The sequence below is a fragment of the Crinia signifera genome, chromosome 11 (genome assembly GCF_055691185.1).
Source record: "Crinia signifera chromosome 11, ASM5569118v1, whole genome shotgun sequence".
NCBI classification, from domain to species: Eukaryota; Metazoa; Chordata; class Amphibia; order Anura; family Myobatrachidae; genus Crinia; species Crinia signifera.
The window spans coordinates 16,884,927-16,909,456 of NC_139227.1; the positions used below are offsets into that span (position 1 = coordinate 16,884,927).

The window sequence follows — 24,530 nt, forward strand, 5'->3', positions numbered from 1 at the left end:
TCAGTCAGGTGCTGTGTGAGATAGGTATACAGTAGGTGGACACAACTGTCGCTAATTGTTTTCTATGGCCCTTTAACGCTTTGAGTGCCAAGTGTCAAAATAGGGGTGGAAATTGCCAAGCAAACATTTGTATTCATCTTAATGACCGGTAATGTTGCCTTATATAGGAAATAGAATCTTCTTTTCTACCACATTTTTTTAATTTGTATTTATATAACAAATGGGAGCGACGTCTGCATTTTCTGCAGACATTTTGCGCATCTCTCGGAAAGATGTTGGCGCTCAAAGGGTTAAGACAACATGGCTATATATATTCTAGAGTGACATTGTGTTATCAAACCATGAGGAATAATTAAAGGTCGTAATTAGAAACTCGGATATATTAATTTTAATTGCACATTATAGTCTTCATTCTAGCACCCGCCATCTTTGAAAACCCATGCAGTTACTGTTCCCTGCCTGGGGTGTCGCTGTCTGCTGTGGTGCTTCTAGCACAGGTCTGATTTGCATATCCGTGCTGAAGCACGACAGCAGACAGCGACACCCCAGGCAGGGAAAAGGAACTGCATGGGTGTTCAGAGTTGGTGGGTGCTAGAATGAACACTACATTATATGAATTGCACATAGACTACATGGTCAGCAGTATGTGGGAACAGAGACAACACACTCATATGTGCTTCCTAAACATCTTTTAAAAAGAACTCTTAAACTGAGGTTGGTTGCCCCCTTTCCTGGCATGATAGAATCCAGGCTTCTAGGAAGTCTTTTCATTACAATATGAGATTTTGCATCTATTCGGCAATGAAACATCAGCGCAGTTGGGCAGAGATGTTGCCGGGTAAGACTTGCTTCATAGTCAGGATCCCAACTTCTGCTAGAACGTTACAGTTGGGAGTATTTGTTTATTAATGAAGCGTTCTCTAGGAATCTGCAAAACCCAGATTCCTTCCTCAGACCGTCAGATTGTGATGTTTGATAACATCACTCTCACATAAGTGTTCGGCCATGGAAACCCACACCATGGACAGCTCCCAAAAAACGTTTTGTCTTCGGTCACTACTTCTAGAGGTAGTTTGGGGCCCTGTAGTGAGTTCTGCAACTCGGGACAAAGTATTGTGATGCGCTTTATCAGTCTCATTCTGTGAGCTTGGAAGTAGGGTGGCCAATCCTGGGATCGGGATCCCGGGATTTGGCCACAAAACGTCCGGGATTTGAATCCCGGGATTGGACTATACAATCCCGGGATTTCGGGATTGCATAGTAAATTGCCAGGCAGCATCTGGCCACCTGCTCAGACGTTGCCCGGCTGTTCCTGACCCGGCATGCGGTCGGGAGGCGAGCGGGCTCCGCCGCTGTCACTCACTGTTTGGCGGTGAGCGGGTCCTGGCCTCACTGGGCGGCGAGCGGGTTATGGCCTCTGCGACACTGGAGAGGTCTGGCAGTGAGTGGGTTACAGCACCGGAGGTGCAGCGCTGCGTCCTGCGCAGCATCACCTATTGGTCACATTGGTCACACTGCGCAGGCCTCAGCGCTGCACCTCCGGTGACGGAAACCGCTTGCGGTGCCCAACCTCTCACACAGCAATTGCCTCCATCTGGCATTACAGCCGACGCCTGCTGGGCTCCCGGGATTGAGCATTTTTCAATCCCAATTCCCGGGATTGAAAAAATGCCCCGGGATTGGCATCCCTACTTGTAAGGCCTATCACTGTGTAAGTGAGCTATTGTTGGTTCTAGATATTTCCATTTCACAGTAACAGACTAAGGGGGATATACAATCCCTGCCACTATTTCCGACGGGGGAAATAGCGGCGGGCGCCTATCCAATGCTGTCGTTCGCGGCAGCATTGAAGAGGCAGATCGACAGAACGGGCCAGACTTTGAAAGCTGTCCGACCCATTTCTGACGATTACGGCCGTGAATTGTCGCGATCATGGCCGAATCTCAACAATCCACGGCTGTTTACGTGGGCACGCCCCCTTTTTTGCCGGTCTCCAAGCGGGACATTTAATCCCGCCCGGCGATGTGCTGTCGAGCAAAACAAAAACGGGCCAAAGTCACTGCTGTCAGGACAGTCGTGACTTTAGGATTGAATACCCTCTTAAAGGTGGCCATACATTACTGTGATCTCTCGCAGCAGCGTATGGCCAGTCAATCCCAAACCAGAAGGTCCCGGGCAGCAAGATCACATAATATACATCATATGTGGTCCCTTCACATGTGATGGATTGCATGCGACCCCTGTTCCCCCATCCCCGGGAGGGGGGGTCTGAGGTTGGACCTACATGCAGGTAAATGTATGAAATGGTCATAATCTCACAGTGTAAACATTCTGATGATGTGATGGTTATTATATCGGGCATAGAACACAAATACTCTGCGGCAGTGTAAGCATTCTGATTGGTTATTATATCGGGCATATATCTCCAATAGTCTGCAGCAGTGTGAACACGTATTTGCTGAGGATTTGTTTTAGCTCTAGTTCTATGGCTTGTACATATTCACCAGACTTTGTCAAGGCTGTTTTAGATGATACTTGACTGACCTGATTCCCTAGGGTTATTTGATGGTGAATTAATGCTGTTACATTAATTTAATTTAGAAGAAAAAAGATTTTGTTCATCTAGAAGAAAAAATTTCTTTACAGTCAGAACAGTCAAACTTTGGAACTCTCTTCCTGGAGAAGTGGTGTCGGCAGACACTATAAATACGTTTAAAATAAGGTTGGATAAACATTTATTGGTTAAAAACATCCACGGGTACGAATAAGTAACATAATCTGTCTTTAAAATATCAGAACATACTATACAACAAGGGATAAGCGACTATAAACATAGGTTGAACTAGATGGACGCAAGTCTTTATTCAGCCTCCCCTACTATGTAACTATGTAATATGTGACACTTGCTGTCTTTTTGTTCACTTGTGTTAGTGGAGAGACCACTGGATGCAGTGTGTGTACTTTTTACCAGAGGAAAAGAAGGTTGCGCAGGGGGAGGAGCTTTGTCTCACTGCTCATCAGGACGATTACTGCATATGGTACAGCCTTACAAAGCCCAGGTAACTCGGTGTCTTTGTTCTTTTCAACTAAATGTATATTGGCTAGACATGGTTCCAGGCAGGTACCCAACCCTAAAGTATGGGACTAATAACCACCCTTGTAACCTTCATATCTATATACTGTTTGTAAAAGGTCTTGCATTATGACAGATCACAAGATAAACCGTTTGCAGCTTCAAACAATAAACAACATTCAGGGTATTAGTGTCCAAAAGTAAACGTAATATTCTCTCACATTTAGTTCCAAATCCACTTTATTGTGGAATATATATAAAAAAATATATATTTTTTTTTTATATCATCCATAAGGGATACTGGGGATTCACTTAATACTATGGGTATAGATGGGGTCCAAAGGAGCCTGTGCATGTAAAGTTTTAAACAGGGTGTGCTGGCTCCTCCCCTCTATGCCCTACCCACAGCTGAGTTTAGGAAAATGTGCCCTCAGGAAAGGATGTAAACCCTGGAGCTCCAGAGAATTTTCTTCATTATTTTAAACTTTTATTAATTTGGGCATGCTGCTTGGACGTGGGAGCTTAGGGGAGGGGACTGATACCGACCTCTTCAGGTGCTTCAGTTACAGGTGTCTGTGGAAGGTCTGCAGAGATCTGACGGACTGGTTGCTTCTTCCTCAGGTGTTAATGCACCACAAAAGAGTGGGCTTTAAGAGGTTGGCTCTGACTCCGAAGAGGAGGAGCAGGAAGAAGGCGAGGAGGTGGAGCCTGTTTTGGAAGAGGTTTATCCAACTCAGGGCCTGGAACCTCTTATTGTGGCCGTCAGAGGTGTTACATATGCCTGCTGAGGAATGTGAGGAGCAGAAATCCTTTTTCTATACACAGAAAAATGCTAGTTCCTTGGGTGGCCATCTTGAATGATCCGGCCGATAGAAAGATTGAGGGCATGATAAAATCTATTTACACTGCTGCAGGTATGTCCCAGAGACCTATTATTGTGGGCTGGTGGATGACTCACACCATTCACTCATGGGCAGGTCAATTCAGGAAGGCCTGGTGGATGGAAAGACCCCGGTTGATATAATACCCCTGGTTAAACCCATTGAGGATACCACGCGTGTCCTTTGTGATACCTTTTAAGGAGGTCAGCGTCACTTACGCCACGACCTCCACTATGGTGGTCTCAGCATGCAAATCCTTATGGCTGCGTACGTGGATGGCTGATACGGAATGCAAAAAGAGCGTGGAGGCACTTCCCTTTAGGGGCAGAGGGGAACCGGACGCTTGGATCTCTAAAGCCACGGCTGGATAATCCACCTTCCTTCCCTCAGCAACTCCGCCTGTCAGGCTGTCCTTTCCGAACCCCCCCCCCCCCTTCCTTGCAGTCCTTTAATGGGGGCAGGTTTCAGAGTAAGCCCAGGGGTGCCTCCAATGCCAACAGGGTGGTAGGGGAAAACAGCATAGACCCACCATGGCCAACTCCCAGGGGCAGAGTACTGGCTCTGCTTCCTCCAAATCTTCAACCTGACGCCATACCTCTAGAGGTGGGGGTGCGGTTGCTGTTCTTCAGTCACGTCTGGCATCTTTCCTGCCAGGATTCCTTGGTACGGAATGTAGTTTCCCAGGGGAACTCCAGTTCAGCACTTGCCCGCCCCGAAACCAGATCTGCTGGACCTATTTGCCATACCGAAGCTGAACCTCAAATCACTGAACCCGTAACTATGAGTTCAAGTTCAGAATGGAGTCATTGAGGGAGGTAATCTCCGGTCTGGAAAGGGGGAAGTTTCTGGCCTCTCTCGATATCAGGGATGCATACCTGCACATCTCAATGTGGCCTCCCCATCAGGCATACCTGCAGTTTGCCCTGCTGGCGGATTACCAGTTCCGTGCCCTGCCTTTCCGAGGGTGTTCACAAAGTTAATGGCGGAGATGATGCTGCAGGGGATCAACATCATCCCTTACCTGGACAATCTCCTCATAAAGGTGGGGTTCAGGGAACAACTGTCAGCCAGCATTTCTTGGACCACTCAGCTGTTGTCCCAGCATGGGTGGCTTCTAAATGATCATAAGTTACACCGATACCTACCCAGAGACTTCTCTTTCTGGGAATGATTCTGGACACAGTGGCCCAGTGGAACTTCCTTCCGCCAGAAAAAGTGATTGCCATTCAGGAATTGGTCAGGGAGGTACTCACTCCGAACCAGGTCCATCTCTGTATTTACTTGTTGGGGAAGTTGGTAGCGTGCTATGAAGCCATCCAATATGGGCATTTCCACGCAAGGATTCTTCAATTGGATCTCCTGCGCAAATGGTCGGGCTCCAATCTGCACATGAATCGGCTGATACGGCTATCCCCTCAGGCCAGACTTTCTCTGGCGTGGTGGCTTCAGTCCTCTCACCTGTTGTAGGGACGACCGTTCGGGATCCCAAATTGGGTCCTGTTAATAATAAATGCAAGCCTAAGAGGCTGCGGAGCTGCACCCCAAGAGGTACAGTTTCAGGGCAGGTGGTCAAGCCACGAGTCTCTCCTTCCCATCGACATCCTGGAACTATAGGTGAGTTTTAAGGCTCTGATTCATGCCTCCTATCTGCTCCTAAATCAGGCGATTCAGGTGCTGTCCGAAAACGCTACGGCTGTAGCGTATGTCAATCGTCAAGGGGAGACAAAAAGCAGGGCCTTAATGTGGGAGGTCTCCACGATCCTCATCTGGGCAGAAAAGTAGACAAGGTCCATATCGTCCATTTTCATTCCAAGCGTGGGAAACTGGAAAGCAGACTTTATCAGCCGCCATGACCTACACCCGGGGGAGTGGAGTCTCCAGCCACAGATGTTCCAGCTGATAGGTAGGGTTGTCTGGATATAGATATGACGGCGTCCCAGCTCAACAAGAAGCTGCAGCTTTACTGTGCCAGGACCAGGGACCCTCAGGCGGGGCGGGGGTCCCACTGTCGATGCCTTGGCCATACCAGCTGGTATATTTATTCCCTCCAATTCCGTTGCTGTTCCGAGTACTCCGCAAGATCAGGAGGGAGAGGGTGCAAGCAATTCTAATTGCCTCGGTCTTGCCTCGAAGGGCGTGGTACGCCAATCTTCTGGCCATGTCAGTGGACGAACCTTGGCCTCTTCCGCTGAGAAGGGAACTTCTTCAGCAAGGGCCGTTTGTTTATCCGGACTTACGACGGCTTCGTTAGTTGGTTTGGAGGTTGAGCGGCTGATCTTAGCCAGGAAGGCTATTCCGGGAGATGTAATCCCTACCATGATTTAGGCTAGAAAGCCGGTGACGTCCAGACACTATCATTGGATCTGGAAGAGATACGTGTCAGGGTGTGAAGGGAGACATTGTTCTCCTACGGTTTTCCGACTGGGTCGGTTCCTCCTGTTTCTGTAGGCTGGAGTCGATATGGGGCTGCGTTTTGGCTCCATCAAGGTGCAGATATCAGCCTTGTCCATCTTCTTTCAGAAGAAGTTGGCTCTGATTATGGAGGTTCAGACTTTTTTTCAAGGTGTTTTTCACATCCAGCCTCCTTTTGTACCGCTCACGGCTCTGTGGGACCTGTCGGTGGTATTGACCTTTTTGCAGTCTGGTTTGAGCCGCTGGACTTTGTTGAGGATAAGTTCCTTACGCAGAAAGTGGTCATACTTGTGGCCTTGGCTAGATGGGTCTCTGAATTGGGGGCTTTGTAGTGTAAGTCCAACTATTTTAAGTTTTTCGAGGACAGAGCAGAGCTCAGGACTGGACTGCAGTTTGTTTGTTACAGTTTCATGTTTATATAAGGTTTACGGAAACAGTATTATATTACATTCCAACTAATTGTGCACCTGATATATAAGAAGTGGGAAGTCTTGCTCACTGCAGCCAATCAGAACCCTTAAGGGGTGTAATTACTAAAGTGCGGGTCTATAAAAGTGAAGATGTAGCACATGGCAATCAAGTAGATTCCACATATCATTAGCACCTTCTACACCAGGGCTGGGCAATTGCGGCTCTCCAGATGTTGATGAACTACACATCCCAGCATGCCTTGCATCAGTTTCAGCATGGCCACATAGCAAAACCAATGCAAAGCATCCTGGGATGTGTAGTTCATCAACATCTGGAGGGCCGCAATTGCCCAGCCCTGTTCTACATGATAACCCCCTAAGCCTCTTACACAAGGGCCGATGTGAGCCCCTTGTTGAGCAATGTGCTTAAGCACAGATCGCTCAGCACACATGCTACGTACCAGTGATATGTGCTGAGCAATCTGTGCAGACCAGAGTTCTCTGATGAGAACACTGGCAATCTCACTGCATGCAGTCAGGATCTAGTCTGGCGGTAGCGATGCGCGGGAACGTGCATCACCATCGCTGGGGGGTATACGCATGTGGCAATTTGTGCTTAATTTTTATGCAATCTAGTCAGATCGCTTAAAAAATAGCCTTGAAATCACTCCACGCCTTAAGGGTTCAACCATTTGGATTTTTCTTTTTAATAAACAATTGAACAAGTATTTACCATCTCTGATGATCTTGCCTGGGTAACTTTCTATCATATTCACCATTAACTGCATAACTATATAACGATTTTCACACACTATACTATGATATTTAACAGTATAAATCTACTAGAATATTCCTGGATATGTGACATTTATGATCTGGTTTCTATGTGATAATATTGCAGTGCAGAGGAGAGCACGCCGGCCTTTTTGCAGCATCCTGCTTGTCGCTGTGGCGCTCACATCAATTGGAACCGTCCACGGTTTGGGGAGCTGAATGATCAGAGCAGAATGGCGAAGTATAAAAAAGCCCTGAAGAAGGTGAGGAATGCTGGTTATTGTAGTTCAGCAACACTTCTACAGCTTGTAGACACTAACTTTATCTTTACCCTGCAATTTAGATGTCCGTTTAAACACACCGCACCCAAATCTAATAGGGCCTACACACATAGCGATGTGAGGCCATCGTCTGGGCGATTCAATGACATTACTCAGAACATGGCCCGACATCGCTGTGTGTGTAGGGGTCATAGCGATCGCTATCGCCTGGCGATTAATATCCAGCTCGCGGAATATTAATTGCTCAGGGTCATTGTTCTCACCGGAGAACGCTGGCCCTGACAGTTCGCTTGCTGAAGCATTTTTTGTTGCTTTACTTGCTTGAATCAATGTTAGATGTCGAGTCTCCAGTCCGAGAAAATGCCACTATTGAGATCCACAAAGGTATTACAGGTCGGGTCTCCCTTTTCCGTGTATTCCAATATTGTTCACTCTACGATTTTGTGCGTGCAGGGCGCCGGACCGGGCCCATCGACGTCACAGTTGTGGGCAGTCCCGGGCCAGGACATCACAAAAGGGGCGTGCCCGGGCTGCTGTCACTAAAGGGGGCGGGCCCGGCCACCGCCGCGACTAATGGGGGCGGGCCCGGCCCCGCCAAAGTTGCTGTGCTGCTGGTGAAGCGCCGGGCATCGCCGTCTATGGCGGAGCTGGGCTTCCCCGTGCACACATTGTCGGGGCAGGCACCAGGCTGTTTTAGTGGGGCGCTGCTAGAGGGGCAGTGCGCATTTTGCCCTTTAAAAATCTGGCAGGACGCAGCGCCCCGCTAAAACAGCCAAGTGGGAACACTATTCCATAAAAACAAAATATTCTGAAAACAGTGGTTTTTCAGAATATTCCAGTTTTTTTTTTTGGGGGGGGCTGAGGGGTTCCCCCGCCCCTTATTTTCATACTTACCTCGTCCACGGCGGCCTTCAGGATCCTCTTCAGCAGCATTTCCGGTCCCAGGGTGCATTGCGCGCCCCTGGGACCAGAGATTCCAGTAAGATCCTGAAGGCCGTCGTGGACTTTGGGGGACCAGGTAAGTATGGGAAAAAAAAAATTATAGAAAAATCCCTTATCCAAAATGCTCGCAGTCCCGAGCATTTCGGATACCAAAGTGACATTTCGTGGTTGTTTGTTTTCTCTATAGATCCTGACACCAAGTTCGGTCTGTCTCTGTGTGAGTGATGGAAGCTTACTCCCCCTACTGGTGCATTCTGTAGGAGCATCTCAGGTAACATCCTTCTTTATTAGTAGTCAAAAATGTTGTATACCTTAATTGCCAGATTAGATTTTATTCTTTATCCGCGATCTAACTGCATCGTACGAAACCTCGCTCTAGTCCTGACATTGCTGTTAAGTCTGACAGTCATAGTTAGATGGAAAGCAGCTTCTGTTACGCTTGTGCACAGGGGAAACATTCGCAGTTCCGCATTCGCTTTATATGTGTACTATAATCAATGCTTTCCTATTTTCAGGTATACACAATGGAGTCTCAGTCTATGTCCCAGCATCTCATGGAGAAGGTGAGTGTTGTTAGGGGTGTGATTGGTGTACCAATCCTAGCAGACAAACCAGCCATCTGATTGGCAGAATCTTCTGATCGGGGTCCGTTTTCTTGGCACAGCAGGTTGGCCTACCAGAGTTACTGTAATCTGTTGATCCTTTTTATTATCGTTATTCCGGCATCCGGATGGAAGATAGTTAATAGATCGAAAATCAATTTGTCACCACCAGGTGGATCAAAATGTCTCATTGCAAATGTGCAAAGCCGAAAAATGTACCCTTTAGCGTGGGGTTTAAGCCGGCGCGGCCGCCCGGTTGCAGCCGGTTCCCACCACTGGAAGGGACAGCTGCCGGGCTGTGGCCATCCCCACCATTCTAAACTTCCTTGTGCGGCACGACTTCTCGGCCGTGCAGGTTTTGCTGCCCGGCAGGAGCCGGAGCGTGTGAAATAGCCCTAAGGTTAGGAGAGTGTTTAAATTAGCTTCTTAAATAAAAACAGCCATTTACGCTTCTTGTATACACCTGACAAAACCGCAACACAACATTTTTATTCTTTGCCAGATGACCACCCTCGCTAGGATTACATTTATGAGTTGACACAGTGCCTCAGATTTACATACTTGTTTCTATATTACTAAAAGTTCTTCTATGTACTTGATATGTATTTTATTGATTTGTTTTTGTTTGGTGTTTTAACACTTTTGTGCTATTTGTGTGTGTGTACAACTGAGTTCCGTGGAGCACAGGTTCAATGACTTTTACACATTGTTATGAATATGATTGTGTTTTTCGGAGCATGTATTCTTGGTGTTTTATTGTTTCTGTGCAGGGTAAATACTGGCTGCTTTATTTTTACACTGCAATATAGATATCAGTTTGAAGTACACCCCCCCACCCAAATCTAACTCTCTCTGCACATGTTACATCTGCCCCACCTGCAGTGCATATGGTTTTGTCCATTAGAGAGTGATTGTGCCTTTCCCAGTGAATCAGAATAATCCCCATAGTTTAGTGCCACATTGTATATAACATTAAAATAGATAAACCAGCTCCATTTTCCTTTTTCCCACTAGTTACACAATACATACAGTACATGTAAATATAGTAAAATAATAAATGAATGCAAATACATACAGTAGTTATAGTTTTTTTTCCCTCCCTACGGCTTGGTTGGGCAAATAACTGAGGTAAGGTGGGAGTAGGAGAGGTTATATGGTCTGTGGGGGTGGAAGAGTTAGCTTTAACCTTTTCTAGGGGTTGGGGTATGAAATCCTGACAGCCAGCAATATCTCAACGGTGAATATTTGATAAATGTTCTAAGGATAAGCCTAATCCCAAACCAAACCCACCCCTACTGGGAGCGCCCAGTTAGATCTAGAGATGGGCAAAACGGGTCACTAAAAAGAGCTGGGATCAAGTGATCAATCCGCGAAAATATCCGGACCTTTTAGACGAATCATCGGCTCACTTTGAAAAAAAAAAGGGGTTATTTGATAATAATGAAGCAGAATTTGTTTTACAATCATTTATTGCCATAAACGGTAAAATCAACAGTGAGCTGAACAAATAAGAACGGGAAGCGGTCATCTATTAGAATGAACTTAGGTCTACAGTCATTAGGTCGACCCCACTAGGTCGACTGGCAGGAAGGTCGACCTGACTTAAGGTCGACATGGGCCAAGGTCGACATGACTTAAGGTCGAATTTGCATAAAGGTCGACATGAGGAAGGTCGACTGGTCATAAGGTCGACATGGGGTTTTTCACTGTTTTTTGAGCCGACATGTGCCGACAGGCGGTATTTCATGCCCTACCATCCACTAGGGCGTGGAGGAGGTTATTAAAGCTGTGGCGAGCGAAGCGAGCCACCATGCCCGATGCATTGCGAGCGAAGCGAGCAATGCGAGGGTCCGATTCCCATTGCCAACTGTGTCCATGTCGACTGTGTCGACATTCGGATAAAAAACAGCGAAAAAACCATGTCGACCTTATGACCAGTCGACCTTCCTGATGTCGACCTTTGTGCAAATTCGACCTTAAGTCATGTCGACCTTGGCCCATGTCGACCTTAAATCAGGTCGACCTTCCAGCCAGTCGACCTAATGGGGTCGACCTAATGACTGTAGACCTAAGTTCATTCTGACAGATGTACCGATTCCATAAGAACATACATAACCGAGTAAAACACTGATCGATGGCTGGGTGCAGAATTGCCATCGATGGCAACCATCGATGGCGTCTGCACCGATATCCATCCCTAGCAGCAGCAGCAGCCTTGTTATTCTTTCTTTCACTTGCAGTAGCTGCACTGTACTCAGTCTCCAGTGTTAGTACATCTCAGCTGCCACAGGTGGCAGTGCTGAGCTCAGGCAAACCCATTGTAATGAAAAACGAAACTGAAAGTAAAAGAATGACTTTTTGGGATCAGCAGCTCACTCACTCTTTTATGGGATCCGTCCAAAAGATCCGCTTTGTTCGCGGACGACCCATCTCTAGTTAGATCATTGACAGATTCATCAGAGAGCGACTTTCTAACAATTGTGTCTTATATACTTAAGTTTTTTCTTCAGACTTATTCATGACATTTTAAGTTACTGAGATACTGAAAACGACATCTTCATTACAGGAGCATATACTTTAACCCATATGTTTTGTATTATTTTAACAATATATGTTTCTCGTACAGCTTTTCCAAACCAACAACCTCAAAGAGGCCATTCACATCATACAGAAGTCATCAGACAAAATTACCACAGCCGACCTCGGGGACAACAAGGTAATGCCAGCAATAGCTATTGTGTTCTCCAGCCAGAAAATCAGACATTGGGCTTAGCATCTATTTACTACAGTATGTTATTTAGGCCAGGGATGGGGAACCTGCGGCCCTCCAGCTGTTGTTGAACTACACATCCCAGCACACCCTGCAACAGTTGTAGCATGGCCACATAGCAAAACTCTAACAAGGCATGCTGGGATGTGTAGTTCAACAACAGCTGGAGGGCTGAAGGTTCCCCATCCCTAATTTAGGCCTTTATTCAGATCTGATCGCAATACAAATTTGGGTACTTGTTTCCTAGAACGGCGCCCAATTACCATACGTACGGCACCGTAGTGAAATGCGATTTTCCTATGCAATTTATTCACTGCTCTTTTTTTGCCCCGGGCGATGCGATCGCAGCGCACTGCAAAATCGCAGCGCACTGCAAAATCGCATGCGATTTTATAGGGTGCGATGCCATTTACTTTACCATACACTTATATGAGATGCAATGAGATTGAGGCACCCCCCCCCCCCAACAATCCACTTCACCCCGAAGCGTGGCGAGAGGCGGAACGCATCCTCCCGACCTTTTCATACCCCCACTATCCACGTCGGCATGGAGTTGAAGTTGCATAGTGTGGCGAACGCAGCGAGCCACCGAGCCCGAAGCGTGGTGAACGCACGCGGATTACGTTACACGTATTCCGCGTTCCCTCGCGGGGCTCGCCACGCTTTGCGTTGGTGGCTCGCTGCACTCGCCACACTATATGAAATCAACTCCACACAGATATGGATACTGGAGGTATGAAGAGGTCGGGAGGACGCGTTCCACCGCCGCTCGCCACGCTTCGGGGTGGCATGGATAGTGGGGGGGGGGGTGTGCCTCAATCTTATTGCATCTCATATAAGTGTATAGTAAAGTAAATAGCATCGCACCCTATAAAATCGCATGTGATTTTGCTTTGCAATGTGTTTTTTTTGCCCCCGCAAATGAGCAGTGAATAAATTACATAAAAAAATCGCAATGCGATGTGATTTTCTTATGCAGAATCGCCTGCTAAGGAATTTTCTTACTGGGCGCCATGCTAGGAAACAAGTACCCAAATTTGTTCTCAAAATGGGCAAAACCATGTGCACTGCAGGTGGGGCAGATGTAACATGTGCAGAGAGAGTTACTTTTCGCTGGGGTGTGTTGAAATCTAAATTGCAGTGTAGAAATAAAGCAACCAGTATTTACCCTGCACAGAAACAAAATAACTCACACAAATCTAACTCTCTGTACATGTTCCATCTTACCCCCTGCAGTGCACATGGTTTTTCCCATTTTGAGAAAAAATGTGTACTGCAATCAGATCTGAATAAGGGCCTTAACTTGTTGAATTAATTTGATAGGAAGCACAATATTTCAGGTGTGGTATGACTGGCCAACGGTCAGTATACGGACATCCTCCAACAGGGGGAGGGTGAGCGCAAAAAAAGCCACAGGTTCTATTCTTACTCTATGAGGGTCGTGGACCCCCATAAATGAGAATAGCCCCTCAGGCAGTCAGGATTTTGATGTCGGTGTACTGACCATTGGCCAGCCATCCAGCACCCAATATGTCCCACTGTAATGTAAACATTCCTCCATCCAGAAACATTTTAGGGTGTATATTTACCATTCCTGTGTAAGATTTACCTTTACATTCTTCTCAAACGACATTGTATTAGCACATGGTAATTATTGTATTGTTAGCGCTGTTATTTGGTGACTATAACATTTGATTGTTTGTGTTGCGCATTTAGATCTCTGCTCTAATAGGGGAACCGTTCTTCACCACCAGCCTCCTACCATGGCACAACCTGTACTTCTGGTATTCTCGTTCTGCACTCTCTGACCATATGACCACAGACTGTGCGGTCCTCCCGATGTCCGCTACCCTTTATCTGTTAGCGGTGGAATTTAGGGTAAGCATATCCTTGCAAATGATGTTTCCTAGAAGTGCTTTGTGGCAGCTGATCCTTAGTTAACAGTCACTAGAAAGCATAGTTGGCCAGTATACACGTTTGTAAGAAAACTGTGTTTCTCCAGGTGTTGAATAAATGCCGTAATTCAGATTACCAAGCTGCATGTGCAGTTAGAGAGTGGAAGCAACTTGATTGCCATGGCCAGGTCCACTGCTTACTATGGGATAAACGTCCCTCTCTCCCCAGGACAAGCCACAGGTATAGGGCAGGCAGTTGGTTTTCCTGTTCAACATGCAGCATATAAAGGGCATGTGGCAGGGTGTGATGGCATGTAAGGAGCATGTGAAAGTGGTCTGATGGCTTGTGAGGGGATGTGGAGTGGTCTGATCGCTACAAGGGCAGATTAGGCAATTGAGGTGAATGGATCAATGTAAATTATGCTTGGATCTAGAAAAAGTGAGGAACAACATAATTATTTTTTTTAACTGATGGGTCACTGGGACTTATTGTGGTCACTGTCGGTTGTATGGAGCTCCCAAGTGACCAACACTATGTTTTATAAATTAAAAATGTTCTTAAATTTAAGAGGGGTATCCAAATATTACCCCAGATTTTTTTCACTCGAAAGCAGAGTGCCACAGTACGCCATGTAACATGAGATGACTGATGCAAGCAAGATGCCCAACTCAACTTTGCCAGCACCTGTTTATTTTAACGCATCTTAGTCAAACCACTTTGTAACTAATAAGGAGACTGTGCTTATTAATTTGATATTCAACATTTGTACAGATGGAGCCGGTCTAAACTTTGCAGGGGCTGGCGATACTTTTGCCAGCCCCTCCAGCCGCCGGCTCCCGCCACGCGTGGCAACGGAGCTTCTCCCGGGTCCAAGCCGCCGGTCCCCCTCGCCTACCCTAACCCTGCCCATCTCCCTGAAGTGGAGACGGGTAAGATGCCGCTGCCCCACCGACAGAGCATTGGGATGCGCGTGAGACGAATTTGGCATGTGCAGCGAATCCTGTTTAGGTGGGCTGGAGACTTCGCTGCCAGCCCTCGCTGTCCCAGTATTCAATGCCGCAGGGGCTTGCTGCCCCTGATGGCGAATCTTAACCTGCAGGGAGCCAGGGGATGGCGGCAGGCAGGGAGATGGAAGTCTCCCTGCCTGCCCCAGAATGTATGTGGGGGGGAGGAGGACCCAGGCAGCACAAGCTGCACCCGGGAGAGCTGGCAGGGGACCAGGTAGGAGCCGCAAGCACTGCTCCCAATCGTGAATATGTAATGATCGGGAGGAGTGAATATATGAATATGCAATGAGCGGCTCTCTGCTCCCGGCCCCCTGCTGGCTGTTATGTGTAAAAAAAATATATATATATATATTTTTAAAATTAAATATATATTCATGTGCTGTAAGAACATGAATAAAAATAGCATGCCCCTTCACAGAATAAAATTCCTGATTTTTGTTTTTACACCAAATTTTTTTTTTTTTTTTACTTTATTTTAAAAGATCACATTCCACTTCACCATGAAAAGATGGCGATTGCTACACGGTGACACACGGCGAAAATCACTTAGAAAGCAATTTGCCATCTTCTCATTGAATACACTCACGGCGAATCACATTGAAAAACCCATTGAAAAACCACAGCGAATTGCGGAGACTATCAGACGGCGAATTGTCCGTCGTTCACTGTTCGCAGATGGCGAAAAGTGCACGTTGAATAGGGTGATTCACTTTGTGACACAAAAAAATCACATTCCAACGCGAAAATAGCACAAATTCGCCGTGAAACATGGTGAATTGGCCTCATTGAATACTGCCCATAATGTTAAGTCACAGTCTATATAAATATGAGTGCAGAGAAATAGACGGAGAAGGAACATGCCTAATATATTGTGGAAAGCATTTGCTAATAAGTAGATTTTAAAAAAATCAAACAAACAAAGTAAAATCTTGGCAAGTAGTTTCACAAATAGAATGATTGTGTTTCTCATTTCCCAGGACCTGTGGCGGATCCGCAGTCCATGTGGAACCTGTGAGGGGTTTGATGTCAGAATTATGGATGAAATGATTAAGGTTTGGGGTCTTGTTTGTTCCTTTTATTCTGTGATAATGCATTAAGCTGTTCAATTAGTAGTAGTAGTACGTTTATTTATAAGGTGCCACAAAGTGTCCGCAGCGCCGTACATAGCAAACAAAAAAACTAATTACAAGGTAACGTACAGGGTGTGTTGATAAAATACAGCATAAATAGGGGTATAGCTGGTAGAACTAAAATCGGCATCAGTTCTGAAGTAGGTGTCGGAATTGTCAAGGAGACTGAGGATGAAGTAGAGGAAGGGAAGAACAGGGCAGGAGCGCTGGTGAGGTAAAGAGGTAGGGTGAGTACGTGAGGCAGGAGGACCCTACTCATAAGAGTTAACATACTAAAAATAGGTGGGTGGACGAACGAAAAACAATAGGATAAGTAGGAACTGATGGAGGGGTGTAGGGTAGGCAGGATAGGAGGAGCAAAAGTAGTTAGGAGGAGGAGGGATAGGCTAGTCGGAAGAAGTGGGTTTTGAGGGAGCGCTTGAAGGAGGTTAGGGAATCAGAAAGCCTGATGGGTGGCGGGAGGTTGTTCCAGTGCAGGGGGGCAGCGTGGGAGAAGTCTTGGACACTGGAGTGGGAGGAGGTGATTAGGTGATAGGGCGGTCGGCGGCGGAGCAAAGAGGACGGGAGGGAATGTGAAGAGAGGTAAGGAGCAGTGGAGGAGGAGAGAGCCTTGTAGGTGGTGGTGAGGAGTTTAAAGAGAACTCGGAAAGGAATGGGGAGCCAGTGAAGAGATAGGCAGAGGGGGGAGGAGGAGGTAGATCGGCGGGAGAGGAAGATGAGCCTAGCAGCAGTGTTAAGAATGGATTGGAGAGGTGCGAGGCGGGTGAGAGATAGCCCAGAGAGAAGGATGTTGCAGTAGTCAAGGCGGGAGATGACAAGAGAGTGAATGAGAATTTTGGTTGCGTCAATTCTAGTGTTAACATAGAAGGTAGAGTCAAAGTTACATGTCAGAATTATTAGTGAGGCCCGCTAACCAGTGAAGAAAACTTATTTCATCCTTCCATGTTACATTTATTGTTCACAGTGTACATTGGCAGAGTAGTAGGCACCACTGCAATGGCGGGCATAGGGAAGTAATCTTGTGCTAAAGAGACCCAGCTCCTGCCACTCTTACAAGTCACTCCAGATATAGGGCCAGATGTAGTAAGCTTGGAGAGTGATAAACCACCAGCCAATCAGCTCCTCACTGCCATGTCACAGACTGTTTGTAAAAATGACAGGTAGGAGCTAATTGGTTGGTGGTTCTCTCTCTAGTTTAGCACTTTTCAAGGCTTCGTACATACAACAGTGCGAAAATGCCCTGAAATTGCCCCGTTTGTAGGCCCCATAAGGGTAGGCAGGATGTCTGTGTTCAATATTCCGATGCCAGCATGCCGACTGCCATCAGAAGGCCGGTGCTGGTACCTTGCCGGCATCCCAACAGCCAGCATCCTGATTGGTAAGTATGAGGGGTGGGCTAGCGTGCGACCGGGGAAGGGGGAGGTTCAGTTTAGGCACTAGTTGGGGGACTTAGGGTGAGGCTGTAAGGGGGAGGGGGTTAGTTTTAGGCACTTACAAAGAGGGGTATAGGGTTAGCCCTCCGCTATGGTGTAGGTGGCGGAGTACGGAGTTAGATTTAGGTAGTAGCAGGGAGGGGGGTGCTCTCACCATGATATCACATGTTTCCGCCTCTAGGTACATTTGCACACAGTCAGGGAGTCTGTAGAATATAGTCAGGTGTATGATAAACCAATCATAACAAGCAGCTGATAATATCATCATTCTGAAGTAATGATCATCAAACGTCCAGTCTTTTTTATTTATTTTTTTTACTGTTTTTTTTATTTTTATTTTTTACATCAATACTATTTATTGAAAGAAATAACATTTGTAGAGAGGGATACAGAAAAGAATAAAGGGGAGGAAAAGGGAAAATCTAGGAACAGAACCATGCAACAAGGGATCCATAAGAAATGACAATGAAGGGCAGAATATGGGGATCCTATTTCTAGCCTGTTGCGCACATAATTTACAGTCTATTACCAACTAATTATGTATGTATGGCGCAATCTCTTTCTGTAGCTGGTTCCTAATAGTGGACAAAGCTTTACATAAAGCTCTAGAGGGGTGCAGTTTTTGCCTGGCCCCTGCTTTTTAGAGTTTGACCTCCAATATTGGGATGCGGTCATCTATTAGAATGAACTTAGGTCTACAGTCATTAGGTCGACCCCACTAGGTCGACTGGCAGGAAGGTCGACCTGACTTAAGGTCGACATGGGCCAAGGTCGACATGACTTAAGGTCGAATTTGCATAAAGGTCGACATGAGGAAGGTCGACTGGTCATAAGGTCGACATGGGTTTTTCACTGTTTTTTGAGCCGACATGTGCCGACAGGCGGTATTTCATGCCCTACCATCCACTAGGGCGTGGTGGGAGAATAAAATAGTGTGCCGAGCGCAGCGAGGCACCGTGCCCGAAGCATAGCGAGCGTCCGATTCTCATTGCCAACTGTGTCCATGTCGACTGTGTCGACATTCGGATAAAAAAACAGTGAAAAACCCATGTCGACCTTATGACCAGTCGACCTTCCTCATGTCGACCTTTATGCAAATTCGACCTTAAGTCATGTCGACCTTGGCCCATGTCGACCTTAAGTCAGGTCGACCTTCCTGCCAGTCGACCTAGTGGGGTCGACCTAATGACTGTAGACCTAAATGCAGTCTGACGAATGATCCCATTCCCCAATATTATGCATTATAGATTTGTTTTTCTCAATTAGATCTAGAACAGTGGTTCTCAACCTCGGTTGTCACAGCATAAATCTGCATGTTTATTAATAAAAATATTTAAAAAAAAATGACGTTAAAGTAACTTTACATAATAAAATTAACCATTTTGAAGACATTCTTGGACAACGTGTTAACCAGTTATGTGGTTGATAAGGGGAGATGTATTATTATTGTTAGTTATTAAATACTCATATGATTGGCGCAACTATCAATCTGTCTGACATTCACGGAGAGTCGGCAAATATGCTTAAATTGGCGGCAATAATTACAAAATACAATCATTAGTTGGAAAACTGTAAATTGTCGGTTTAGCTTATTAAATTATTATTTCGTATTTCATTTTCTAATTTCCAGAAATCTCTAGATTTTCGTGAATCCCATGAGGCAGAGCCCCATCCTCTTTGGGAATATCCCTGCAGAGCCCTATCTGATCCCACAAAGGTTATGACCTTTGACTTCCGAAACACTGTCCCCACAGATGACATAAAGGCCGAAGGTTCTGTGAACCTCGTGAGGTGAGTTGGAGTAAAAGATGATGTTCTGATTAACACATATCCCGGTGGAAGTTATTCAGGGTATAAAGAGCACTTGTCATTGTCACATGTACTCACAGGGGTGAGTTTACCATTGTGACTAGATGACTGTGTGTTGTAAATAGGAATGAGGCGTGCAATTACGGTGTCACTCTTTTGTATAATGCTACAGCGGCTGGGGAGAAAACATTTTTTAGTCTACCATTATGCCTGATTAGTTGGTCTCCTCTTTCTCTTTTTGCATAGAATGCCAGTGGCAGCAGGTATTTCTGGAACAAATGGATAATAAAATATATAGGTAGGCAATATGTAAAATAATACTGTATGAGAAAGTGTCCATCTGTCCACTTTTCCTAATCTCTATCTTGACTGACAGTTTCTGTAATACCAATAAAAGGACACTTTACAACAATGTGTTGCAGATGGAGCTGGCCTCTTCTATCCCCGGCGCTCGCTAGATCCCTTGCGTTGGCGGCACCGGCGATAGAGACTGGGACGCGTGTGCGTCTCACACGCGTCCCAGAATCGCAGCGTCTCCCAGCCCGTCTCAGGAGACACTGCCCAGTTCGCGGGGGCCAAGGCGACACGGGGGACTGGTGGAGACGGCGGGGGAGGCATCGGTGTCCCCCGCCGAGCTCCGTTGACACGGGGCGCGCGCAGTATATGTATATACTGAATGCACAAGTAATTGCAAATCTTGCTTGTGTTTTGAACATAATACAGGTTGGGTATCCCTTATCCGAATAGGCCAAAACCAAAATATTTAGAAAACTGAAGTTTTTCAGAATATTTTTGTTTGTTTTTTTTCGCCCGCTCATTTATTTATACTTAACCCCGTCCCCTGATGTCTACGGCGGCCATCGGACTCCTTTTCATCTCCGCTTCCAAGGATGCATGACGTCATCGGCGCACCCACGCAATGCATCCTTGGGAGCTGAAGAGGAATCTGAGGGCCGCCGTGGACATCGGGGGGCCGTTGGAGGACCGCCAGAGGACCAGGTGAGTATGTTAAAAAAAACAACAACGTTCCGAAATCTGGAATAATCCCTTATCCAAAATGCTTGTGGACCCAAGCATTTTGGCTAAGGGATACTCAACCTGTAATCACTTTATGCAGAAAGCAGTTCGGTTCTGGATTAATATATCAGCAAAAAAAAAGTAAAAACAAAGCTGTACAGTATATAGGTGTTTATGTGTTCTGTGGCTGGAGATCTACAGTTGAGGTGTGATTCCAGATCTGGTGATCTCTCTATGATGTTGATTTTCAGTAACACCGCACATAAAAACTAGAGAACAAATAAGAATACAGATGTGTCCACATACATCTATCCTCATATGATACAATTATTTTGTAAGGGGAAAGGGGAAGTGGTGGGCGGATCAGTGCACAGGTAAAAAATAATGAATAGAAACGGTACAAAACAGTTTAATTCAAGTAGTCCACAATTCAAATATAATCAAGAGGTCTGTGAAGCAGATTCTCACAAGGTAGGTAGCGTGGAGGTGCACCCTAGAAAGTAAATATATGCAAACAAGGAAAAGGAAAGACTCTCTCTTTTTTGGGGCACTCTTCGATAGTGATTACAAAGCTGTAATCAGTTGAAACGTTGGTAAGAATATGTTATTAATGACAGTATACAGTGTAATACAACACAAACTAATCGATGATATGAATTCTTTCACCACCTCTCAGAGAAAAATCTAACGAGGGAACAGTGTCAGTTGAAATTGGGTTGGTATGGGTACTAGTAACGTGTAGGAGAATGGGGTGGATAAATCCCTCCCAGAGTATGATAAACTTAAAAATTATGTGATACAAGTCGCGTTATACATAACTCTTGAACTCTGTTATTATTTTTTCAACTTTTTTTTTCTGTTAAATATTTGCAAAAAGGAAGCATGAGCAGCTTCTGCTGATTAAAATAAGGTCTATAGAACAGGTCTATAATCAGCTTAGTTTTGCAAATAATGTAAAGGAAAGATGACAAAAAAAGCTGCCCAGCTAGACGGGCTGGTAAACACAAAACGAGGCTAGAGGTACGTGGACACTTCTGTACATAATGCAGTTGACAAATTATTCATCCGGCGTATGTTGTATGCTTCAACCACTCGATGGCCACGGTTCTTCTCTCAGTGGAAAAGTACCAAACACCTAAATTGCCTTCAAAACAGGAAAGGGCTTTACCACAACTGATGCTACAAAGTTTGAAGAACATGTTTCTCTAGAACGTCATTGCATGCTGTAGCATTAAGATTTCCATTCACTTAAACCGAAGTTCCCAAGTCTAACCATTTCTCCTTCTCTACCAAACTTGTCGGTATGAGTAAAGTCATGAAGCACTATCCTAGCATCTGCTAAATTCAGCTTTCTATGATGAAGAAGTGCTGTTCTTCACTCCAGAAAACATTTCCCCTGCTCCAGAATCCAATGTCCGCGTGTTCTAGTACCAAAGCTGCCATTTGGCATCGTGCAGGGTGATCCGGGCTTTGCAGATGCTCAGCCATGGGAACCAAATTTGTGACTTTGTTTCAATATGTCGGCTAATGTTGATCCATCTTACAGGTCTGGTAGGAGCCACGGAGTGGTGCTCTGGATGGAATACCAGCTCGCAGAGGATATTTCTGTTAGCACCGGCCTGTTGCGGGTGAATGATGAGACGGTGGGTAACTCTTTGAATTATGATCTGTCTACAGTTATTATCTAATGCTTCTTACAAAATAGCACACAGATGTGTTGTACACTTTGAAATGTGTGCAGAGAAAAGAGCAGGTGTATATAGTTCCTTTCCTATAATGTTGTTACATGTTACAGTTAATGGATGTTGTCAGAAAAGAGAGGCACAAAAAAAAAGAAAACAGTTGGATGGAAAACACGTACAATTTGACACTTTTCACACAATTTATTGTCCCGATGTGTTAAAATCACGTAAAAGGGCTCAAAATCGCTCTAGTGTCTGGCCACCTTTAGGGGGATATTCAATCACCGGCGAGCATCTCCCGTCGGGCCCTATTTAATGCTGTCTTCACCGACAGCATTGAGCAGGGTATCTCGGCAGAACGAGCCCGACATCACAAGCTGTCGGGCTTGTTCTGCCGAGAACGGCCGGGAAGTGACGAGCTGCCGGCTGCAGCAAGCCTCTACCCGGCCGTAACTCGTGGCCACGCCCCCTTCTCACTCCCCGGCAGGCGGGACATTGAATCCCGCCTGCATGTTCTCGGTCGAGCTGACCGAGAACAGGACTGGGTCACGGCGGTCGAGCAAGCTCAACTGCCGCGGCCCTCGCATTGAATACCCCCCTTAGAGTTAGAGTAGTCTTGGCCAAGTTGCCAGCCCCTGCAATGTCAAACTTTGGGTCTTTCTCATGCCAATCACCTTTTTCATTTCGGGCTGTTTATAAGTATTGTGTAGGTTCCATCGAACCAAAGTTTTTTTTCCAATGTGTACTAGGATCGGTCTTCAATCCTTTGATGCGGTTTACAATTTATAAACCTTGACATAAAGAGTTGTACTAGACAGATAGCATCTATATCATGTATGTTTCCCATAAGAGGGGCTGGCCAGGGTGGGGGGTGTACCAGCTTCGGAAAATGTGAAGGCTTATTGTACTAGGAGAGTGGATGATTTGTTGATGACTTGTGGATGGGAAAACATTAGGCATTTGTTGAGCAACTGTGCAGAGTCCAGTTCTGTATGTTTGATGCTAATTTTAGGGATGCTAGTTTGGGTGATAGGTGCTAGGCACTGCCCAGAAGCCTCTGCCACCAGTAGGGACAGCTGGGTGATGTCCCAACTGTCTACATAGTCCCGGAACTCTCAGAAAACTGCATTGATTTGCAGCCAGTTGGGAATATTGAGGGAGTGAAAACACCATAATTTGAAAGTGTCCCGGTGCCTCACTTCATTCTCTATAGAGTTAACGGTGAGTCTAAAAATTCTATTTTATTTGGCGCCATTCTCATCGTACTCTAACCATTTTGTTTCTGTCACAGGGGGACTGCCAGTGGTACGAACACAGCAAGCAAGGCATTTACTTCTTCAGTTCTCTACAGGACCTGGGATCTGCTCCTATTCACAGTTCAGTTACTTATCAGTTGACTTTTCATCCCCAATTGGGAGACCTACGCATGAGTTTCACTCCTAACTCTTAGGGGGAAATTCAAATGTAAGCACATTGGCGGCCAGCAGAGGGCACCCAACAGAGTTATTCAATTGTATTTCCATTGGAGCGTGATTGGCTGCTGGGGGGTGGCAAGTGTGAAAAGTGACCCATTTCAGCACCAAAACAGGACTTTTGGTTGGGTTTAGCCCAGTTAAGCCCAACCATAATTAGCATGATCAGTGTGAACAAAAACATCAATTGATATCCCAGTGCGATCTCCCGTCACTTTAGACAGAAGATGAGGGGAGGGGGGGGGAATAAACAATTGAATCCCCCCCCCCCCCCCCCCCCCCCGAGCATTCAACCACAGTATTGCTTATTTGAACCTGCACTAGAATTGGCAACATGAATAATCATGAATGGTATATATAAATGTACAGTGTGTATTTTAAACCTACAATTATGCAAGTTAGAGGTGGCTAATACATTGCACCATGTGATTAAAATTTAACGTGTGGGTGGTGCTCCCTAGAGTCAAAATAGTATCAAAGTGTGTGTGTGATACGATTGCCGCAGAGCCAGGAGAAACAAGATGGTAGATGCTGTATATTTAATGTATGTATTATAAACCTATATGTATCCTTGTTTATTTAAATGGACATATTTAAAAAAGATACTGCGTAGACCGTGCTGTTATGACGGTTGCCATTTAAATCCCAGTGTCCATTTAAAAGTAGGAAAATACTGTGATTATTTTCTGGCAGATGTTTCAGTATCACAATATCAAATTAGAACGAATGACAATGATTTGGTGTGCGAGCTTCAATGCTTTATGTACTAAATACCAAAGTGACCAAACAATATTTTTGGGGGGCCACATCCGTCTACTTTACCAGTGTCATCACTGTAAGTCAATGTGAATATTGATTGTTATTTATTTAATATCCGTGCAATCTAGAATGATCACATATCAGACGGACAGGATTATATATGTCGCCACAAATTATATT

The 24,530-nt window shown here is 45.7% G+C and overlaps 1 protein-coding gene across 2 annotated transcripts in view; it reads left to right on the forward strand.

Annotated features, from left to right (window-relative positions):
- Window positions 1-24,327, forward strand: part of PRMT7 (protein arginine methyltransferase 7) — a 41,336-nt gene extending 17,009 nt beyond the window's left edge. For both annotated transcript variants that reach the window (XM_083163914.1, XM_083163915.1), the window contains exons 9-18: window positions 2,932-3,059; window positions 7,678-7,813; window positions 8,961-9,044; window positions 9,289-9,336; window positions 12,002-12,091; window positions 13,862-14,023; window positions 16,026-16,100; window positions 19,242-19,402; window positions 21,984-22,080; window positions 23,411-24,327. In XM_083163914.1, coding sequence (XP_083020040.1) covers window positions 2,932-3,059; window positions 7,678-7,813; window positions 8,961-9,044; window positions 9,289-9,336; window positions 12,002-12,091; window positions 13,862-14,023; window positions 16,026-16,100; window positions 19,242-19,402; window positions 21,984-22,080; window positions 23,411-23,569 — 1,140 coding nt within the window. In that variant the 3' untranslated portion in view covers window positions 23,570-24,327. The remainder of the gene's footprint in view (window positions 1-2,931; window positions 3,060-7,677; window positions 7,814-8,960; window positions 9,045-9,288; window positions 9,337-12,001; window positions 12,092-13,861; window positions 14,024-16,025; window positions 16,101-19,241; window positions 19,403-21,983; window positions 22,081-23,410) is intronic.
- Window positions 24,328-24,530: the final 203 nt, after the last annotated feature.